General features: G+C 55.4%; 9 protein-coding genes across 9 annotated transcripts in view; 7 read left to right on the top strand and 2 right to left on the bottom strand.

Annotated features, from left to right (window-relative positions):
• Positions 1-1663: 1663 nt before the first annotated feature.
• On the top strand, positions 1664-2677 carry CCM_02123 (oxidoreductase; the record flags this gene model as incomplete). The annotated part of the gene is made up of 1 exon (XM_006667276.1): positions 1664-2677. One exon carries the CDS (start codon positions 1664-1666, stop codon positions 2675-2677), a length of 1014 nt encoding a protein of 337 aa, XP_006667339.1.
• Positions 2678-4179: 1502 nt separating this feature from the next.
• Positions 4180-4726, top strand: CCM_02122 (uncharacterized protein; the record flags this gene model as incomplete). Its single annotated transcript, XM_006667275.1, has 4 exons — positions 4180-4302; positions 4359-4438; positions 4497-4553; positions 4615-4726. The coding sequence occupies 4 exons, from the start codon at positions 4180-4182 to the stop codon at positions 4724-4726; spliced, it is 372 nt and encodes a 123-aa protein (XP_006667338.1).
• A 408-nt stretch (positions 4727-5134) lies between these two features.
• Positions 5135-6161, bottom strand: CCM_02121 (chorismate synthase; the record flags this gene model as incomplete). The annotated part of the gene is made up of 4 exons (XM_006667274.1): positions 5135-5344; positions 5562-5861; positions 5930-5980; positions 6048-6161. The coding sequence occupies 4 exons, from the start codon at positions 6159-6161 to the stop codon at positions 5135-5137; spliced, it is 675 nt and encodes a 224-aa protein (XP_006667337.1).
• Positions 6162-6564: 403 nt separating this feature from the next.
• On the top strand, positions 6565-7266 carry CCM_02120 (ferulic acid esterase (FaeA), putative; the record flags this gene model as incomplete). The annotated part of the gene is made up of 1 exon (XM_006667273.1): positions 6565-7266. The coding sequence occupies one exon, from the start codon at positions 6565-6567 to the stop codon at positions 7264-7266; it is 702 nt and encodes a 233-aa protein (XP_006667336.1).
• A 1251-nt stretch (positions 7267-8517) lies between these two features.
• CCM_02119 (gibberellin 3-beta hydroxylase, putative) lies at positions 8518-9099 on the top strand (the record flags this gene model as incomplete). Its single annotated transcript, XM_006667272.1, has 1 exon — positions 8518-9099. One exon carries the CDS (start codon positions 8518-8520, stop codon positions 9097-9099), a length of 582 nt encoding a protein of 193 aa, XP_006667335.1.
• A 541-nt stretch (positions 9100-9640) lies between these two features.
• Positions 9641-10405, bottom strand: CCM_02118 (Acyl-CoA N-acyltransferase; the record flags this gene model as incomplete). The annotated part of the gene is made up of 2 exons (XM_006667271.1): positions 9641-10314; positions 10363-10405. 2 exons carry the CDS (start codon positions 10403-10405, stop codon positions 9641-9643), a joined length of 717 nt encoding a protein of 238 aa, XP_006667334.1.
• A 1039-nt stretch (positions 10406-11444) lies between these two features.
• On the top strand, positions 11445-12937 carry CCM_02117 (3-isopropylmalate dehydrogenase; the record flags this gene model as incomplete). The annotated part of the gene is made up of 7 exons (XM_006667270.1): positions 11445-11495; positions 11568-11588; positions 11643-11714; positions 11800-12394; positions 12448-12564; positions 12627-12661; positions 12737-12937. The coding sequence occupies 7 exons, from the start codon at positions 11445-11447 to the stop codon at positions 12935-12937; spliced, it is 1092 nt and encodes a 363-aa protein (XP_006667333.1).
• Positions 12938-14924: 1987 nt separating this feature from the next.
• On the top strand, positions 14925-17531 carry CCM_02116 (Oligopeptide transporter OPT superfamily; the record flags this gene model as incomplete). Its single annotated transcript, XM_006667269.1, has 7 exons — positions 14925-15009; positions 15064-15667; positions 15693-15901; positions 15959-16545; positions 16601-16783; positions 16834-17415; positions 17469-17531. The coding sequence occupies 7 exons, from the start codon at positions 14925-14927 to the stop codon at positions 17529-17531; spliced, it is 2313 nt and encodes a 770-aa protein (XP_006667332.1).
• A 656-nt stretch (positions 17532-18187) lies between these two features.
• Positions 18188-19061, top strand: part of CCM_02115 (uncharacterized protein) — a gene marked incomplete at both ends in the record, with an annotated part of 1133 nt that continues 259 nt past the window's right edge. The window contains 3 exons of the mRNA XM_006667268.1: positions 18188-18200; positions 18351-18379; positions 18714-19058. Of these exons, the coding sequence (XP_006667331.1) occupies positions 18188-18200; positions 18351-18379; positions 18714-19058 (387 nt within the window). The remainder of the gene's footprint in view (positions 18201-18350; positions 18380-18713; positions 19059-19061) is intronic.

Raw genomic sequence — 19061 nt, 5'->3', positions numbered from 1 at the left:
CCCCAAGACGTTATCCGATATGGCAGCACGCCATGCATTCCGGGGGGTCGCCGATGCTCGAGCATGTGTAGCACTTGAAATGGGAGCAGGCCTCGCGCATCTTGCGATTCGCAGCCCTCGAGGCGGCCGTGTCGCGGCGCGTGTTGGCCGCCCACGCAAGGCTGCCTTGGGCGGCGAGGAGAGTAACGAGGAGGGCGAGGAGTGAAGTCATCGCCAACAAGTCCCAGCTTGGGGGTTTCGACAGGAACTAGCGATTCGGGCGAACAAACTTGGGAATTAAAAAAAAGAAAAAAGATCTTGGGGGGAGAGCGGGCGCGCCCATCTTTATGATGAGAATGAAAGCCCTGTCTTGTTTGCGATTAATCTTAAGAGCTTGAGCCTTATGACCCCCAGCCTTGTTGCACTGCGCATTGGGTTCGTGTTGGGCGCGCCCGCAAGACAAAGAAGCCCCCTGCTGCAAGCCAACTATGCGAGCTATTAACCTGTTCGGATGAGGATATTTATACCTGCAAGCCGTCATAGAACAAAAAGTCCATGACAACGCAGCATCATGTCCGTGACCACCAAAATCACATGCTACACTGCCGTTGGCGCAAAACCACACTGACCACCAAAGTATCAGGTATCCCGTCCGTTTCTTTGCTACTCCAGTATGCACGGTTGATTTTGGACCTCTTTGAAACCGACTGTCTCAGTCACTGTTGTCGTGACCTTGTCTCTCCCCAATCTAACTGCGCATCCGGTATTAGTATAGCGCGGAGTCTTGCCAGGGTCCTTGACAAGGCTCTGGCTTCTTCATCCTGCTTTTCCCCAAAAGATCAGACTGTAGCCGGGATATGCCGCCACTGACGTTTGTAGTCTCGCGCATCGTCTTTGACGCAGGCCTGACCAACTGCCAAGCACATCATTTCTTTCAAGACCCAGCCAACACGACCCCTACTTTGGGCCCGAGTTTCGGGCGGCGCAGGACCAACGCAAACTAGAATCGCCATCAAAATACTGGCGGCTCACTTGCAGTGCAACGCAGCACGAATCTGGGGTTTGCGGGGAAGAAGTCTCGATCCAGTCCTCCCCATCAAGCGGGGAACGAGGCTTCTTCTGTCATCATCACTGGACGAATAACAAATCGTCTCAAACGCCAAAAGAAAAAAAAAGAAAGACATCTGCTGAGGACCGCGAAATATTGAGTCACAGTCTCAGTCCCCATCTTTCGCCGATAACCAGCCTAGCTTGGGCCTCCAATTGTCATGTAAAATTTCTCAAATATAGGTTTATTTCTGGTGTAAAAGAGTGTGCTGCATTACGCCCGTGTCTTGCATACTGCCACTTCTACTATAATATCGGCCGAATGTTTTCCTTGATCCGCCGACATGCGGTTGTCAAAACTCTGCAGGGCGCTGTATTTATAGCAAAGGATAGCTAGCATTTTTCAAAGCCGCAAAAATCGTAGGCCGTTTTGCTCATCCCCCGGGAATTTCGCCCTTGGAAGATCCAGTGGCTTGCGATTGAGTCGGCTTCCCGGCGATGGAGACGCGCCACTGAGTCACGCCGCACGCCGGCACGGGCTCACTAGCCCGAGCTGTGTAAGCTTCATTCCCGGACCATTTATTCTCTGCAAGCCCACCTCGATACGGAGGACCAAGACAACAGGAACCGGGCCGCCATGGACTCTAGCTACAACGTCCTCGTCACCGGCGCGGCCGGCCATCTCGGCACGGCGCTCATGCTAGCTCTGCCCGAACACGGCTTCACGCCGTTCGGCATCGACCTTCTCGCGTCACCAGCCACGACGGCCGTCGGCAGCATCACCGACCGCGCCTTTATCCGCGGACTGCTGCAGGGCAGCCGCATCGCGCACATCATCCACGCCGCGGCGCTGCACAAGCCGCACGTCGGCAGCCACACCAAGGCGCAGTTCATCGACACCAACATCACGGGAACGCTCGTCCTGCTCGAAGCGGCCGCCGAGGTGCTGGGCCGGCAGCAGCTAGAGAGCTTCCTGTTCCTCAGCACGACGAGCGCGTTTGGCAGCGCGCTCGCCCCGGCGGCGGGCCAGCCGGCGGCGTGGATCGACGAGGCCGTCGTGCCGCGGCCCAAGAACATCTACGGCGTTACAAAGGTCGCGGCCGAGGACCTGTGCTGGCTCGTGCACACGCAGGCCGCGCTGCCCATACTCGTACTACGCACCAGCCGCTTCTTCCCGGAGCCCGACGACGACGCCCACCGCCGCGCCGCGCTCGCCGACGCCAACCTCAAGCTGCTGGAGCTCGCCCACCGCAGGGTCGACCTGGACGACGTCGTCGCCGCGTGCGTGTGCGGCATGGCGCGCGCTCGTGCCCTGGGCTGGGGCCGGTACGTCATCAGCGCGCCCCCGCCGTTTGCGCGCGACGAGGCCACGCTCGCGGGTTTGGACGGCGACGCGGCCGCCGTGATCCGGCGCGTGGTGCCGGCCGTGGAAGCTGTTTTTGCCGCCCGCGGCTGGGGATACCTGCCGCGCATCGACCGCGTGTACGACTCGGCCAAGGCTGTCCGCGAGCTCGGCTGGCGTCCCAGGTACACGTTTGCCGACGCCGTGGCCATGGTTCGGGAGGACAGGGCGTGGCAGAGCGCGCTCACGACACGCGTCGGGAGCAAGGGATATCACGCCGAGAGCACGGGCGTGTATACGCAGCGCTGAGAATAGAGGATGGTAGAAGCTGGCGAGGGAAATTTCAAGGTGTAAAATAGAATTTTGGATGGAAAATAATGGCTTTCTGCTGCTAGGTAGTCGTGTTGGCCTGGCGGGGGGGTTTACCACGGCTGGCGAAAATAATACCGATTTTACGATTTAATGTCTTGAGGGAGTTTCTCTGCATTTTCGCATCTTCTATAGTTGTAGCTGGCTCATGAGCTGGTGGCGTCGGGTGCATTCAGGTGGCAGAACGTCGTTGCAGAACATCACCGTGGTGCTTTCCGCTCGTTTACTTGGGCAGGGGGATCCATGTGTCCATGTGGTCGTCGCCGGCTATGAGCGGAGAAGACGGAAGAAGACTGAAGCCCAAGCGGGGAAATCTGCGACACACCCGTGCTGTATACTCCATGATACTGCTGCAGGGTACGGAGGAACAAGAAGTGCATCGAGGCCTGATTGTCTCAGGAGGTGAGAATTGCGGCGCTCTTGACGCCAGTGACGCAGCTGAACACGGAAGCTACTGCAGAGAACAAGACAAAATATAGAATCGAGCAGAGTGTCGTACACTTGCAGGACGCAGAAACGCTCAGCTGACGCACTGCAATATCAAAGTATCTCGTGCGGAGCTTCTTGGGGCGAAGATCGGTTGAAGTGGCACACCTATTTCTGAGATGATATAGACGAGTTTCATGCACATGCTGCACGCGTCGTGGGCTTATCAACGGCACGGCTGCGCACCAAAGCAGGCGCATTATGGGCACGAACTGTTGTACGTGGTGGCCCGATGCCGCGTATCTATGAGGCGTCACACCAAGACATCAACACCGACGGTCGAATCTTCCGAGTGTTGTACGCCTGCGCCATGTGTTCTTTTCGTAAATCGCTCACCTCGAGTCGAGCTGCGTAAACCGTGTCCGACATGTGTGCAAGAGACATCAGGCACCTCAAGCTGAGCCTTGTCACGTTTTCTACTCCGGAAGCATGGCAAAAAATACGACGCATTGACATGATAAGAGTAATGATGGATCAACATGCAGAGCCTCGCGAGCGTGAAGAGAATTGTGTGTCAAAGGTGGCTGAATTCTGGCCAGCTGAGTTCTCCCGCTCGCCGTCTCGTGCAGCAGTGGCTTCCTTGAAAGAGTATGCAGCAGGTGCTATTCTTCGAGACCCTTTCCCGCCAGTGGTTCGTTTTGCGGGATGCAGTTATAGGTGGGTGATGCATGGAAGTGGCTTGTAGCGCCCCAGTCCTTTTGTCCGCTCTGCAATGCATGTCCGAGTGGAACACGCAGTCACGAATATCTCCAAGCGTCAACGGTGCTGCGGTACGAGGAAAGAAAGTATATCCCTCTGTGATAATTGGTACACCGGCTGAGACCGCACGTAGGAGTGGTGAAGAGATGGATAAATACCCCTCCTATGCCCGATTTCAAGCCTGAAATCTAGCTCGTCCACAGCCAAGCCCATTCCACAAACTCACCAACTGGAAGCTCTTTCCGCATAGTTTCAACATGACGACTCCTGCTCCAGAGACAACCGTCATCAGTGAGCAGCCCTCTGATGACGTCGCCCCACAGGCCGTCGAGATCAGCGAAGAGGTGTTCAATGGACCTATTACGCTAGAAACCGTCTATGTATGTTGAGGCCAAGATCGAGTCGGGCTAGCACGTTGGGCTCATCATGATTCTAGGTCAAATGGGACGTGGACAATGGCAGAGATCGCCCAGTCAACGTGCCCATGAGCACCGGCACCCCACTGGATGGTTCTCCGTAAGCAAGAGCTCTCCCCCTGGCTCGTCAACAACACTCTGCTAATGTATTTGTGCAGCAAGATCCAGGGCATCGAGATCAAGGCCGGTCAAAATGTGAGGCTCAATGCCTGGGCGTAAGTGATGCATGCTCCAAAGGCCAACGCGCGACAACCTGGTGGCTAATCGTTTTCGCAGTGATACCTGGGCGAATGGCAACCCGAGCCTGGGAGTTGATGGGCCTACCAATGGCAAGATCAAGGTCGATCCTAAGCGTCGACTTGGCTTCTACATCGTGGACCCGCGATGAGAAGGGTGCGCCGCTTGCCAACTGCAATGCCAGGGCGAGCTGGTGTCTTGGAAACGGGCCGAGTTTGAAGTTGTTGATTCTATAGTTGAGCTATCCCTCGCTCTGTGCATTTTACAGCCAACTTGCCTTCACCCACGGGCGTTCTACCATCGTTGCAAATCCACAGACTAGACAAGAGGAGAATCCTGATCTCGTTGTGCTCGCCAATCGTATGCTCCTTTTTCCTGCCCGAGCTGAAGGCATTGTCGGTTCCGTTAGGGAAGGACTGAACGTGGACAAGGCCCACGTCTAATAAACCACATATATACCAAACGCCTTGGATGTATAGCCGGCACTTTTCTAATGCAACGCTTTTTAACCTGCTGATGCTTCTCCGTGGTCTCCACGTTCATTTATAGAGATCCCGATCTACCTTCTAGCTGCGGCAATCTTCATACCCATCTGCCTCGCATGCTGAGCCATGAGGGCATCCGCGATCGTCAGAGCGGCCATAGCCTCAACGATAGGTACTACGCGAGGGACAACATTAGGGTCGTGACGGCCCTTAGCGGCCAGGACGCCCTCGCCAGAAGCATCATAGCGCGCGGTAGTTTGGTCCTGGGAGATGGTAGCGGGGGGCTTGAACGCAACGCGGAAGTAGGCATGCCATTAGAGATGCCACCCTGGATACCACCCGAGTGGTTCATCTTAGTGTGTAGGCGGGAGGGAGGGATGCTAACGCTAGCGCCCGGTGTCGTAGCCTTAGCGGTGGTGGGGGTCGTTGTGGACGGATCCGCGCATCTCGGCGCCATGGAAGCCAGAGCCAATCTCAAAGCCCTTGGTCGCAGGAATTGACATAGGCGTGCGCTAGGAGAGCCTTGGGCTTGTTAAAGCACGGCTCGCCGAGGCCGGACGGGTACCCACGGATAATATAGGTGACTGTGCCGCCGATAGAGTCGTGCTGGTCGCGGAGCTCGGTAATCATGTCCTCTATACGCTTCATAATAGCAGCATCAGGGCACCGCACCGGCAGGAACTCGTCAACCTTGTCGCGGGTGAGGGTGTCGACCAGATTGAGGAACTTGGGGTCGCTGCTGAGGGAGTCGGGCAGTTCTCGATGATGCAGGAGACACACTTGCCGTGGGACTCCCCCGCGCTGAGAACAATGAGAGGTTAGTACGCCTGCTATGCTAAGCCCGTGGCAGATTAGTCGAAAAAACTCACGTCGTCACGCGAAAGTAGTTGCCAAAGCTCGACATAGCGTGTATATCGGTTCTGTATAGTCCAGTGGGTGAATTGGGCTGAAAGCAAAAGCGAGGAGTTGACCCAGAGATATTTTTACCTCTGCGGTGACTACTCCGAGGTCGGAGCGTGGGCTGACAGGCGCTGTCACGTGCAAAACGGATGCGGGTCCAGCGCTGTATATAATCTCAGCGCTCATAGAATGGCAAGACATGAAAACAGCATGGAAACGATTTTGCTTCTTTTTATTCTGCCAGTTCCAATGTTCTTGGCCTTAGTCAGCGCTCATGAAGAAATCATCAATATCGACCATTTCAAAGCCATGATGCTGCATCAATACGCGAGCGAGGCAAAGTGAAGGTCATCTTTGAATCTAGCATCTCCATTCCTTCCTTTAGCGTGCAAAACTGCAGGCATGATTGGGCCGGTCAGTTGATGGCTGATACGACGTTGTGACCACTAATAAAGTGGCATCAGCTCCGCGAGGCATCAGGGGTCATGCGACCAGTTTGTCGGACATAAGACAGTGTTCAATCGTCAGCTCTTCTCCAGCCCATCTGTCTGGAAAAGCTGCTCCTCCAAACGGCGTTGCTTTGCACGGGGACAAACTCATCACAATGCAGCTGTCAGCAGTCCTCGCTGCCGCGGGCTGGATCCCGACTGCGATGGCCTCCTCCACGCCAGCGCCGTACACGGGCGGCGACATCTCCGGCTGCGGCAAGACGCACCTCTTCAACGCGCTCCCCAAGATGCGCACCGTCAAATCCGGCGGCCGGGACCGCAGCTACCTTGCCCACGTCCCCGCAGGGTACGACAAGAACCACCGGTACCCCGCGATTGTGGGCTTCCATGGCTCCGGCGGCGTCGGCTTCTTCTTCGAAGCCGACACGGGACTCGACCAGGCGCGGTATACGGGCGACAAGATCACCGTCTACCCGGACGGCCTGGGTGGCGCCTGGGCCGGCGCCAGCTACTCGGCGGCGACCGTCGCCGAGGACCTGCAGTTCGTGTGGGACCTGCTGGCCGACGTGCGCGGCGCGTTTTGCGTCGACAGCGCCCGCATCTACGCAACAGGCCTGTCGAGCGGCGGCGGCTTCGTCGACACGCTTGCGTGCAACGCCACGGTCGGCGGCGAGTTTGCTGCGTTTGCCCCGGCGTCGGGGTCCTTTTACACCAACAACGATGGCAACTACAAAGACTGCACGCCCGCGCGCGTGCCGACGCCCATGCTGGAGTTTCATGGCGGTCAGGACGCCTCGGTGCGCTACAATGGTGGTCAAGGAGAAGGCGGCATGGAGCCGTCCATTCCGGACTGGTAGGGGCGGACCACCCGGAACAAGCTCAATGGTATCGCTCTAATTTCTTCGCCGATAGGCTCGAGCGGTGGGCTGACCGGAATGAATGCGACTCGCCCAACAAGCAGGAAGATTTGTACAATGGCGAGGTGCACCATCTCAGCTGGACGTGTAAAGGTCAGGAAGGAGTGTTGCAGCACTACAAAACCGATGACCAGAGTGAGTTTCCCATCCGTGACGGCTACTGGCTACTTCAAGGCATCGGCCTGACTGACTGCCAGAGCACGACTGGCCATCACCATGGCCCAACTTTTCGCAACTGGCAGCGCTGGATAAACCTACCCATCTTGAGGCAAGTGCACTCATTCAAGACTTTTTCCTCAAGTATACGCGACCCGCTGCTTGATAGATGCTAAATGGAGGAGCCCGGTACGGATGGAAACCGTGACGATAGTAGGGCGGGCGGGCGGCTGAAAGCAAACTCTGGAACAACGTTTCGCCAAGATGCACAGGTAAAAGCAAACACTGATATACAAATCTTCCAATGCATCTTGTGGCAGCCAGTCCAGCTCTACAATACGGCCGCTTTCTACGCGGGCTGAATGTATCCAAGGTGCGGTCACAAGGATAGGCTTGTGCAAGCAAACAAGGGGTCCAAGTTGAGCGTTGAGTTTTTGTAGACATAACTACCGCGATGCTGAAAGTGCTGTACCCGAATAAATGCCAACACCCAGCATCCCAACTTAAACGACACTTGACCGCTCGCAACCTCGATAGTGCCAACACCTTGTCCAGAATGGAATTTTCCCAGTTGAAGACCATCTCCCTCTCCAAGCTAGCAAGTGGCGACGCTGAAACTTTCGCCCTCTTGTATGAAGCAGCAGTTGACGAGGGCGTCTTTTATCTGGAACCCTATCTCGGCTGGCATGATGAGCCTGCCCTCCAAGCCGCAGATGTAGCTGACTGTCTGTCACTCGCAAAAGAACTCTTCTCGCTACCTACTTCAGAGCTGCTTCTATATGATTTGGATGACTTTGGTCAAGGCAGGTTGGACGGGTGAGTGCTAGCCTCCTTTTGGCTGTGCCAGTAGATGCACTTTTGACTTACCATAGAGCCGGATAGGTACAAACCGCGGGGCAGGAATGCAGGCGTCGATGGCTTCGAAGCGTTTTTGGTAAGATGCTGAAAGGTGGACATGGGAAGAATAACCGGGCCATTAATCAAGTGTTGCACTCCTAGCTATCACGCAAGTCACTCTGCGGCTCCCCGCAAACGATGCCGAAGCTCCCATATCCAGCACCCATCGAGGCCCGCCGCTTGCGCATGCAGACATTACTGGCATCGCTGGACTCGATTGGCCAGGTGATTCTCGGAGCGCTCGCCGCGGCCATGCGCCTGGCTCCGGCGTGCGACTTTTCCCAGCGGCACCGGCCGGACCGCCCGTCCACGAGCACGTTTGGCATGCTGCGCTACCCCACGCTCTCGGCGGACGATGCCGCCAGCGCCGGCCACGCGGTGCACACCGACGAGGGCACGCTGACGATCCTGTTCGCGTCCGACTACGGGCTGCAGACGCGCAGTGCCGCGACGCAGCGCTGGGCGTTTGTCGAGCCCAGGACCGGGCACGCCGTCGTCAACCTCGGCGACTCGCTGCGCTTCCTGTCCGGCGGGCGTCTCAAGGCGTGCCTGCACAGAGTGGCCCCGCTGCCGGGACGGACGATCCTGGAACGGTATTCGTTGGCGTACTTTATGCGCCCAGAGGATGACGCCTGCTTCACGGACACGGCTGGTCGCGCGTGGACGAGCACCGAGTGGCACATCCAGAGGTTCTCTGCCCATGCACAGGTCCCCGTGTGAATTGTGGGAGAGGGAGGTTTTTGTTGAACAGTATTTAAGGTCAAATTCATGCCAGCAAGGTGTGGATCCCGCTTTTGCTGCTGCGCGACAGTTTTCTCGTTGCTGGGAAAGATGAATGCACCGAGTCATGGACTTCAACGCGGCAACTTTTCGAAATGAATGGTCTAGAGGCAGCTGCTGGTGGAATGGTCAGACTGAGTGATACGACGCACGGTGAGATTTGCGTGCTCAATTGAAGCACAGAAGACTCTACCTGATCAATTCTTGTCCATTTATTCTTTTGTACGTCGATGACTTTCTGCGTTGCCAACATGGCTCTCCTACGCTCCGTCTGCACAACAAGAACGAGAGTCACCAATGCTGCGAGTAGCTGCAAGGTTATTTTTTTTTTCGTTTTTTTTTAATAAGCGTCATCAGTTTTATAGGCACAATTTACTACACTCGCACATGCTTGCTATGCTTTCCTAATCCATATACCCTTTGCTTGCGCAATAACTCTTTGCTGATAGAATGAACTCAAACCTTGACAAATGCAGCCGTTTTATTGTGATTGGACAGCATCCAACGGTTCCCAAACCATTGGCCATATTGTTATACCCGGGCCATTCTTCTTGGGCAGGCCCTTGGCGTCGCATTTTCCTTTGCCGAGCACAACAGTGCCGACTTGTTTGAAGCCCAATTTCGCGTACACACGCCTGCTGGCCTCGGTGCTGGCCTCGAGATAGGCTGGTGTTTGCTCCTTTTGCGCGACATGGAGAACTTGCTGCAGAGTCTTGCTGGCCAGCCCCTGCCCTCTGCTCTCTGGCACGGTGGCGACGAGGAAGACGTAGTAAAACGGGCGCTTGCCGAGGGCAGGACCCTTGCACTGGCCAAGCTGACGGGGGAACTCGTAGAGCATCTTGACAGTGCCGGAGACGCCCATTTTGGCAAAGACGCCCAGCCCGCCAGAGGGGACCAAGTGGACGGGATTGGCGACGTCTTTTCCGGGCGGCACGACCACGGTAGCGCTGGTCCAATCGGCGGCTTCGTATATGGTGCTGCCATTGGCAACGGCGGCGGTAATTAAAAAGCGAAAAAAGGTGTCGAGGTACGGTATTCGTTGGTCATCTGGTAGGTTGTTGAGAAGATATGTGACGCAAGGGTCCTCGCGGAACTGGGGAGCGATTGTCGCAATCGCTTGTGAGATTCGGGCTGGCCAAGGTGAAATGAGCCTCTCTATTCATTCCGTGGTCGCGTTTTCAAGAAATAAGAAATTCGGCTTACCGGTGCCTGTCAGCCCCCCTTCTGTCGGTTGTGCAGACGCCATTGTAACGGACCGACATGCAAGACTCTGAGATGCCAGAGCAAGGAAAGGCAGGAGAACTGGTCGGGATGGGCTTCTCAGAGCCTGGTCCTTTTTATAGTTTGACCCATCCCTTTTTTTTTGGGAGCGGCAAGAAATTTGACCCGACACCGATGGTGAGCCAAGATGTTGGCCGCTTGCAGCTTGCAAGGGTCCCAGCGACAGCGGAATCCTCCAAGGAGAGAGGTTCTAGGCCAGCAGCGTCATCGCGCCACATACCAGCGAACCGCTGCGGCTCTACGAGGTCTTTGCCCGAGAGAGCGTTTACTGCGTCGATCCTGTAGTTACTGTAATAAAAATGGAGGGGCGGGTCAGTCCGTCTAAATTATATTAGTACCTACATACATAGCTAGCCTCCTTCTTTTCCCGTTGGTTCCAGGCCTCTGCGAGGTCGGAAACTGCCACCTGTGATCGCCCTACGCACTGGTCAAGACCCAGTCACGAAACTTAATCGGCCCCAGGCCCCCTAACGGCAGATTGTCCCGACATTAAATGGCTCTCCACTGTTGGGTTCGGCGAAGATCATTGACATGGCTCGCATGGCAATATGTATGTATTGGCTAGCGATAAACTGCCGAAAGCAACGCCAAGGGAAGTACGAGGCCACGGCGGGCGGGTGTCGATACGGAGGGGGGAATTCTTGTTGAAGATAGCAACTATTGAGTCTTGCCTCAGGATTGAATACCGGATGCTCTAAAGTAGTGAGGAGTGTGGCATCCAAGACTGAGACCAAGGTGACATCTATAAACAATTTTCATTGAACGGGCTGATCAGGGGGATAATACTTGTTGAATTAGTTACCTATTAGCTAAAGCTTCCCCTCCCTCTCCGGTCTCGGCAGGTGGGGGGAGGGGTTCTCCTCCAATTGTTTTGGCTAAGCTGTCCCCGACTTCGCTCTGCCATATCTTGTCGGAAACATTCTTCATCAATTCCCTCTTCAATTACTTTTCCAATCTTCCCATCTACGACATCTCTCACTGCTCCCTTTTTGAACATTTTTATCATGGCGGAACACAACATTGTTGTTTTTGCGGGCGACCACTGCGGCCCCGAGGTAACAAACGGCCCCTAAGCTGTCCCACCCTGGGCTCTGGACGGAAAGAGGCTGACTTTGGTTACTTGACAGGTCATTGCTGAGGCAATCAAGGTACGAGTCGGGTATGTGCAAGCTGCTGTTGAGCACCTCTGACGCAGGATTTAGGTTATCAAGACGGTCGAGAAGCTGAGCCCGACTGCTGGCAAATTCAATCTGCAGGACCACCTACTCGGAGGGGTAAGTCGTCCCCCGACGACGCATCACACGGGCCGAAAGACGACCACGAGACAAGTTTCTTGCTAACCTCGGCATTTCTCCCCAGTGCTCCATCGACGAGACCGGCACCCCCCTCACGGACGAGGCCCTGGCCGCCGCCAAGGCCGCCCACGCCGTGCTCCTCGGCGCCATCGGCGGCCCCAAATGGGGTACCGGCGCCGTCCGCCCGGAGCAGGGTCTCCTGAAGCTACGCAGTGAAATGTGCGCCTATGGAAACCTCCGCCCGTGCTTCTTCGCCTCGGACGCCCTCGTCGAGTCCTCGCCCCTCAAGGCGTCCGTCTGCCGCGGCACCGACATCATGATCGTCCGCGAGTTGACCTCGGGCCTGTATTTCGGAGAGCGAAAAGAGTACGATGGGGTCAATGCGTTCGACACTACTGTTTATACGAAACCAGAAGTCGAGCGCATCGCGCGGCTTGGCGGCTACCTGGCCAGGGCTAGGGGAGACTCGCGGGTCATCTCGTTAGACAAGGCCAACGTGCTGGCGACAAGCAGACTCTGGCGCAAGGTGGTTGACGAGGTCTACAAGAACGAGTTCCCCGATTTGAAGGTGGAGCATCAGCTTATTGACAGCGCGGCCATGATCATGGTCAAGAGCCCGACTCACCTGAATGGCGTTGTACTAGCGCCCAACCTGGCAGGTGAGCGAGGCCCCTCGTCCATCTTGAAGGCAGTTTAGCTAACGAGTCTCCAGGGGATATTCTCAGCGACGAGGCGAGCGCCATTGCTGGAAGCATAGGGCTGCTCCCGAGCGCGAGTCTATGCGGGATTCCGGGCACTGCAGTGCCTTCCATCTGTGAACCAATTCACGGTGAGACTCATATCCTCCACTCGAGCCCCCATGTAGACATCAGTCACTAACGCAGACGAAAGGGAGCGCGCCGGACATCTCTGGGAAAGGAATTGTGGTGCGTCAAGACGCCGTTTCGGGCGATTTCAACCCACCTATTTGCAGCAAGTGCAAGGCTGACATTTATTTCTAGAATCCCATTGGCGCCATCCTTTCCGTGGCCATGATGTTCAGGTACTCCCTGAGCCTCTCTCACGAGGCTAAAATCGTCGAGGACGCGGTTCGCGCCGCCATCGACGCCGGGCTGAGAACCAAGGACATGGGCGGCAGCACGACTACCACCGAAGCAGGCGATGCCATCGTTGCTGAGCTGGTCAAGCTTCTCAAGGCGTGAAAAGTGTCACACGAAAGGAGATGTCGAGGTTGGGAGGGGAAAGGAGCGGTGGGGGACTGAAAAAAATAAACCTGGAAAGCGAAGAGAAAAGTACTGGCTAATGGAAGTAAAGCATGGCCAACTCTTAAAAAGGAGGTTAGTAGAAGAACAAGGTTGGGTAAAAACTCGCTACAAGGTGAAGGCTATTTTAAGAAATAATAGAGGATTAAAGTTGGTTCGCATAGAAAGTTTAAGCTTGACGAGGCATGAATCTGCATCAAGGTACTGTGTGTTACAATGCGGTTTGACTATGTCCTGTCGCAGCTGTATGACCCACGTCCGTTTAAAAGGTGGCTAGTCGAAAAGTTCTAGAATGCTACAGTATCAACAAGTATGCCAGCGGCATAGTATCGTCTTGTCAGGTTGTTGATGCCTGCTCGTTCCAGACATGAGTAGGTCATGGCTGGTACTGGCTCGCGGAGCTTGGGCAATGACCGAGGCGGCATCCGACGTGACCGCCGATGGCAATGCGACGACGGGCCAAAACACGGCAGATTTCCCCGTTGAGCACCCTAATATTGTACATTTCCGTTGTCGATTCCAGCATCTTCAAGCTGAAAAAGGTTGCCCGCAGTCGGCCTGCCCAAACGACGGATGAGCGGCGCCGGAAAACGTGTGAGCGGGGAAGCCCAGAGATCTCCAAGTCCAAGTTGGCCGAGCCCAATGTATTATTTGCCGAACAAGAGCCACAGTTTTTTCCTCTTCCTTGCGAGGAAGCTAAACCGCTTCGGAAAGGAAGTTATCGAGGGTATTCCCGCTGGGAGACCCGCTAGCGAGCCTGACGGTGGTGGTTTATTACAAGTTGACCGACGGGGAAACAAGGAACAAGGCTGCTACACAGAGCAACACCAACAGTACACTGCGGAAGAGAGGAGGGGAATATCAAATATTGGAAAAAAATCTCAGAATGCTGTGTTCAGGTACGACTTTAGGCCTGAATATTTGTTAGGGCGCAATACTTAGCGCGTGTTTACTCACCCCTAAAGTTCGTCTATGAATGTGATAGACGAAAGGAATTAGCTGAGTCTGATCCAATTGTAGTAAGGCAGGCACTGCCTCGTCGAGTCCTTGTGCAGACGGAACTCGGCTCGAGATATGGGGACGCTGGGGGGGCGTCCAGGATGATGTGCTTCTGCCATATTGGCTCGGCGGGCAAAAAAAGGCCATTATTAAAGTGGTGGAGCGATGGTCGAGGCATTTGTGCGTCCGACGGTAATAAACCAGCCAACTAATCAATCAAATCAAATCAATCAGTTACCTAACCTGCCGGAAACGAAGGGTCTCGGAACTGGCCTCTTGGCTGAGTTGGCGTGAGGCAAGCAACCGCGAGATCTCTGTTGGACAGTAATTTGTTCGCTTTTCCCCCTTGCCTCATCTAGACAAGACATCAAGAGAGATAAACGTCGCCCGCAGCTCATTGTCACAAGAGCACAATTTTCAGTGAGATATATTCTTTTCCGTCAACCCTCCAGCGGAACTCGTTCGTCGTGCATGCAGCAAGAGTAATATTCACCGTGCCATGTGGATATCGTCGTCTTCCCTTCTCCACCATGTCAACCTGATCCTAGCCTCCGCATCGGCCTAGTCGACGGTCATGGTCGTTTGCAGCACGGGGGAAAAAATGGTCGCGAGGGCAGAAACGGGCAATTATGACCGAGATTTTCGGGAACCAGAGCCTCATTGAGACCTAGGGCGAGGGATAACCGAACAGTTATGGGGAACTGGGCCTGATGAGGAGGCTGCTCTGTTGGAGACGGCTTTGGTCCCAACGTCGACGACGTGGGAATGTGGAAAAAAATCATCTTATCAGATCAATCGGTGACCGGGGTAATGATGGCCTTAATTACCTGCCCTCGTCCATCTTATGTCCTTGTCGTCTCTCGTCTCTCGTTCTGCTACCACCCAGCCGTCGGGACTTGTTTACGTCGCATTGACAAACAGAACAACCATGGCCGCCACCGCCGAGGTTCGCTTCAAGAATGACCATGACTATCAGACGTCGTTCCGCGATGTCAGCGGCCGTCCGCCATCAAGTAAGTAACTCGTGCCCGTCGTCGCCGTCGCAGCACGGACTGACATACCAGCAGTCGCGAGCTCAACGCCCTCGCGCGAGGAGACGCTCGTCGCCGCAGGCATCGGCCACCGCCCCGACGACCCCGAGATGCCGTGCCTGACGATCCGCATGTGGACCATTGGCATCGCCTTTTGCCTCATCGGCAGCGGCGTCAACACCCTCTTCACCTTTCGCTTCCCCGCCGTCACGCTCTCCCAGTCGGCCATCCAGCTGCTGTCGTACCCCGTCGGCCGCGCCTGGCACCTGCTGGTCCCGGACTGGGGCCTGACGGTCCTCGGCACCCGCCACAGCCTCAACCCGGGCCCGTTCAACTACAAGGAGAACATCCTCATCTACATCCTGGCCAACCTGAGCTTCCTGACGCGGCTGAGCGCCGACGTGCTGACGGAGCAGCGCGTCTTCTACGGGCTCAACCTGGGATGGGGCTTTGAGATTACCATTACTCTCGCCACGCTGCTCTTTGGCTTCGCGCTGGCGGGACTGTCGCGCTCCGTCATTGTTGAGCCCCCGCGCTTGATTTGGCCGGGCGTGCTGGGCAACACGGCGCTCAACTCGGCGCTGCACCCCATCGAGAAGAGTTACAAGAGCGAGTATGGTGTTGATGATGTGGAAACGACGTGAGAGAGGCTAACCATGGAACAGGGTCACGGGCGATATATCCAACAGGGCGAGATACCGCTTCTTCCTCATGGCATTTGCAGTGTCGTTCACCTGGTACTGGTTCCCCGACTTCATCTTCCCGGCCCTCGGCTACTTTACCTGGGTCTGCTGGATCGCGCCAAAGAACGCCGTTGTCAACCAAATCTTTGGCATGAAGAGTGGCATTGGTCTTTTGCCGTTTACCTTTGACTGTGAGTTTTGAATACAAAAACCTGTGCTTTCTCCGGCTGCCCGCTGAACCGCGACAGGGGCTCAAATCGCCTACATTGGCTCGCCACTCGTCATCCCGACCTGGGCCATCCTCAACATTGCCGCATCCCTCATCTTTTGGATCTACATCATCACGCCCGCTATTTACTACAGCAACACCTGGTTTACCGCCTATCTGCCCATGCAGACCAACGCCATCTTTGACAACATGGGCAAGGTGTACAACGTTTCTCGCGTTATTGACAAAAAGGACGGATTCGTGCTCGATCTGGCCAAGTACCACGCCTACTCCCCCATCTACCTACCCGTCACGTATGCCCTCAACACTTTTGGCCTGTGCTTCGCCAGCATCTCGTCACTCATTGTGTGGCTGGTGCTAGAGAAGCGCCATGAGATTTACGAGGGTTTCTGCAACTCGTCGCTGGCCGTCACCCTGCGCCTGGCGCCCAGGACGGAAAAGACGGTCCAGGAGCAGGCGTATGGAACGGTGCCGACGTGGTGGTATCTCCTTGCTACTGCTCTCTCCATTGGCGTGGGCATCTTTGCTTGCGAGTACTATCCGGTACAGCTACACTGGTACGGTGTGCTCTTGGCTATGCTCATCTCTGCCTTTTTCTTTATTCCCGTGAGTATTTCAGTATGAGAATCGTGAATGACGTGGACCAGCTAATCAAGACTAGCTCGCATGGCTCTATGCCACGACCAACATCAAAATCCAAATTGACATCTTCTGCCGCCTTGTTGCAGGGTACATTTGGGAGGGCAAGGTATTGGCCAACATTTGGTTCTTCAACATTGGCTATATTTCGGGTATCAAAGGTCTCGCGTTTGCGCAAGACTTGAAGCTCGGAGTGTACTGCAATGTAAGTAGTCGATAGCGCTGTTGTACGGATCGCGTCCTGACTCCGTCTAGATTCCTCCTCGAAAGCTCTTCACTGTCCAAATCGTCGGCATCATCATGGGCACGCTCGGTCAAGTCGCTGTGCTAGAGTGGGCGCTTAACAATATTCCCAACATTTGCACCAACAAGGCCGACAACGGCTTCACGTGTCCCTTTTCCCGCACGCACTTCAACACCAGCATGGTCTGGGGCGCCATTGGTCCGCGCCGCTTTTTCGCCAACGGCGCCCTGTACCGTGACTTGCTCTGGTTCTTCCTCCTCGGCGCCCTGCTTCCGCTTGTCGTCTACGGTTTGAAGCATTACGTCTTCCCCAAGACAAAGTGGCTCAAGCAGATCCACATCCCGCTCTTCCTCGGCGGCCTCAACTACATTCCGCCCGCTTCCGGCACCAACTATGGCAGCTGGGTCATTGTCGGTCTCGTGTTTGGTCTTTTGATCAAGCAACGCAAGAGGGTGTGGTGGAAAAAATACAACTTTATTCTCAGCTCGGCCATGGACTGCTCCGTGGCCATTGCGGGCATCTTGATCTTCTTCTCCATCTTCTACACGGGGGCGGCGGGTCACTTCAAGTGGTGGGGAACACAAGTGTACAAGGTAAACAAACTGACTCGATCTCGCAGATGAAGATGCTAACATGTTTTCCTCAGAATACTTGTGATTGGAAGGGCTGCACCTACAAAGTCCTGGCCAAGGGAGAGAAGATTCAGTAATGCATTTTGGGCGTGAGGCGAATCGACTCATGTCAGCATGACATTTACGCGTTTTGTATATACGCCTCTTGATTTGTTGCTTCCCAATTGCATATATTCTTGCGACTTGTCGCTTGTCCACGGTTCAAGGCCACAAATATCGTACAACAGACCACTATTCCAATACCGAAGAAACAAAAGTGCCGGGGAACCAATGAGATCCAAGCGTTGCACTTGATAAATCTAGAAGCAAGGCGCAGTAGTCGGTTGACGCGCCCGTATCAGTCGAAACGCCTCCTGGTGTCCCTTGAAACGCTGATGCGCACCCGGGCTCCCCTGCTGCGGTTGATGTGCGGGCAAGAGGCAGCCAAAAGCATCCCAAAAGGGTAGTGGGACACTAAAGCCAAGACAAAAGCCAAGACATTGGTGCCGTTTGGGTCTGTCGATTGTTGGCCGCTTACACGGAGGTTTCGCCGCCCAACAACTTGCGTCGCCGGCCCCATCCCAGCCTAGCCCTTGCTCCGTCTGATCAGTTCGAAACGGGTGACTTATGCTGCCGCTTAGCCGAGCCAGTGCCGGGGCGCGGTTCTCCGTATTACTGGGTTCTTTTTTTTTTTTTTTTTTTTCCCTTGCTTTGCGAGGTTTCTCGGTCTGGCTCTGCCGTTAGTAAAGGTATGATGCAAGGAGGGGGTGTGTTGGTTGACGGCCCACGACCCCGACTATTCTTGAGAGCGTAGATGAGTGGGAAATCGACGACGGCTTTCAAGGAAATAAAATCACTTTCAATTTGAAATACTTGGAAATCCCCTCCCCCAAGGTTCCCCGAATCGACACGCTAAGCCCTGCGCGGCGGCACCGTTGCCAACGCCGTACGCTGAGCTGACTAGCTGCTTCACCTCCTTTCAGCCCCCCCCCCCCCCTTCACAGCCTTGCACAGGCACAGAGCACTCTGGGCTCATCTCACAAGTTCCCAATGGTATCGTCCAGTCTCACTTTGGGTTTCACATCCCGACGACGCTGAACATTCTGCCGAACTAACCGGTCCAAGGTTGTCCCAAGTTCCGGGCGGCCGTGTCTGTCTGATGGTGTCCATTCATGGTTCAAGTCTGCTGCGGCAGCCAAAGCCTATTCGGCGGCGGCGGCGGGAAGAGGTTTCTGCCAGTGGTCACGTTTGCTGTCGGGGTCAGGTATATATAGAGACAGGTTCTCGCACGGTTTTCTACCATCAAGCCCATCTCATTCACAGCCATTCCTCTATTCCCTACCAACTACTTTCTTCTTACTTTCTTCTACTTTCTTCTATTTCTACTTCTTTACTCATTTTCCGGCAAAATGAAGTTTTCCACCACCACCGTCTTCATCTCCCTGCTTGCGGGCGCGCTGGCCGGGCCCCTCCTTGCGACCGGTGGCGCGGACAAGCGCGACGTGACCGTGGCCGCCCGCTCCGGCGCGGCCGTGGCCGACGCCTACACCATCAAGGCCCGGGTGGCCGACGGCGACGACGACGATGACGAATCTGCTCTGGATAAGCGGGTGCCCAAGAAGAAGGCC

This window comes from Cordyceps militaris (genome assembly GCF_000225605.1).
Source record: "Cordyceps militaris CM01 unplaced genomic scaffold CCM_S00002, whole genome shotgun sequence".
In the NCBI taxonomy this organism is placed as follows: Eukaryota; Fungi; Ascomycota; class Sordariomycetes; order Hypocreales; family Cordycipitaceae; genus Cordyceps; species Cordyceps militaris.
The sequence above is the reverse complement of the archived record's forward strand: the minus strand, read 5'-3'. Positions and strand labels throughout refer to the sequence as shown.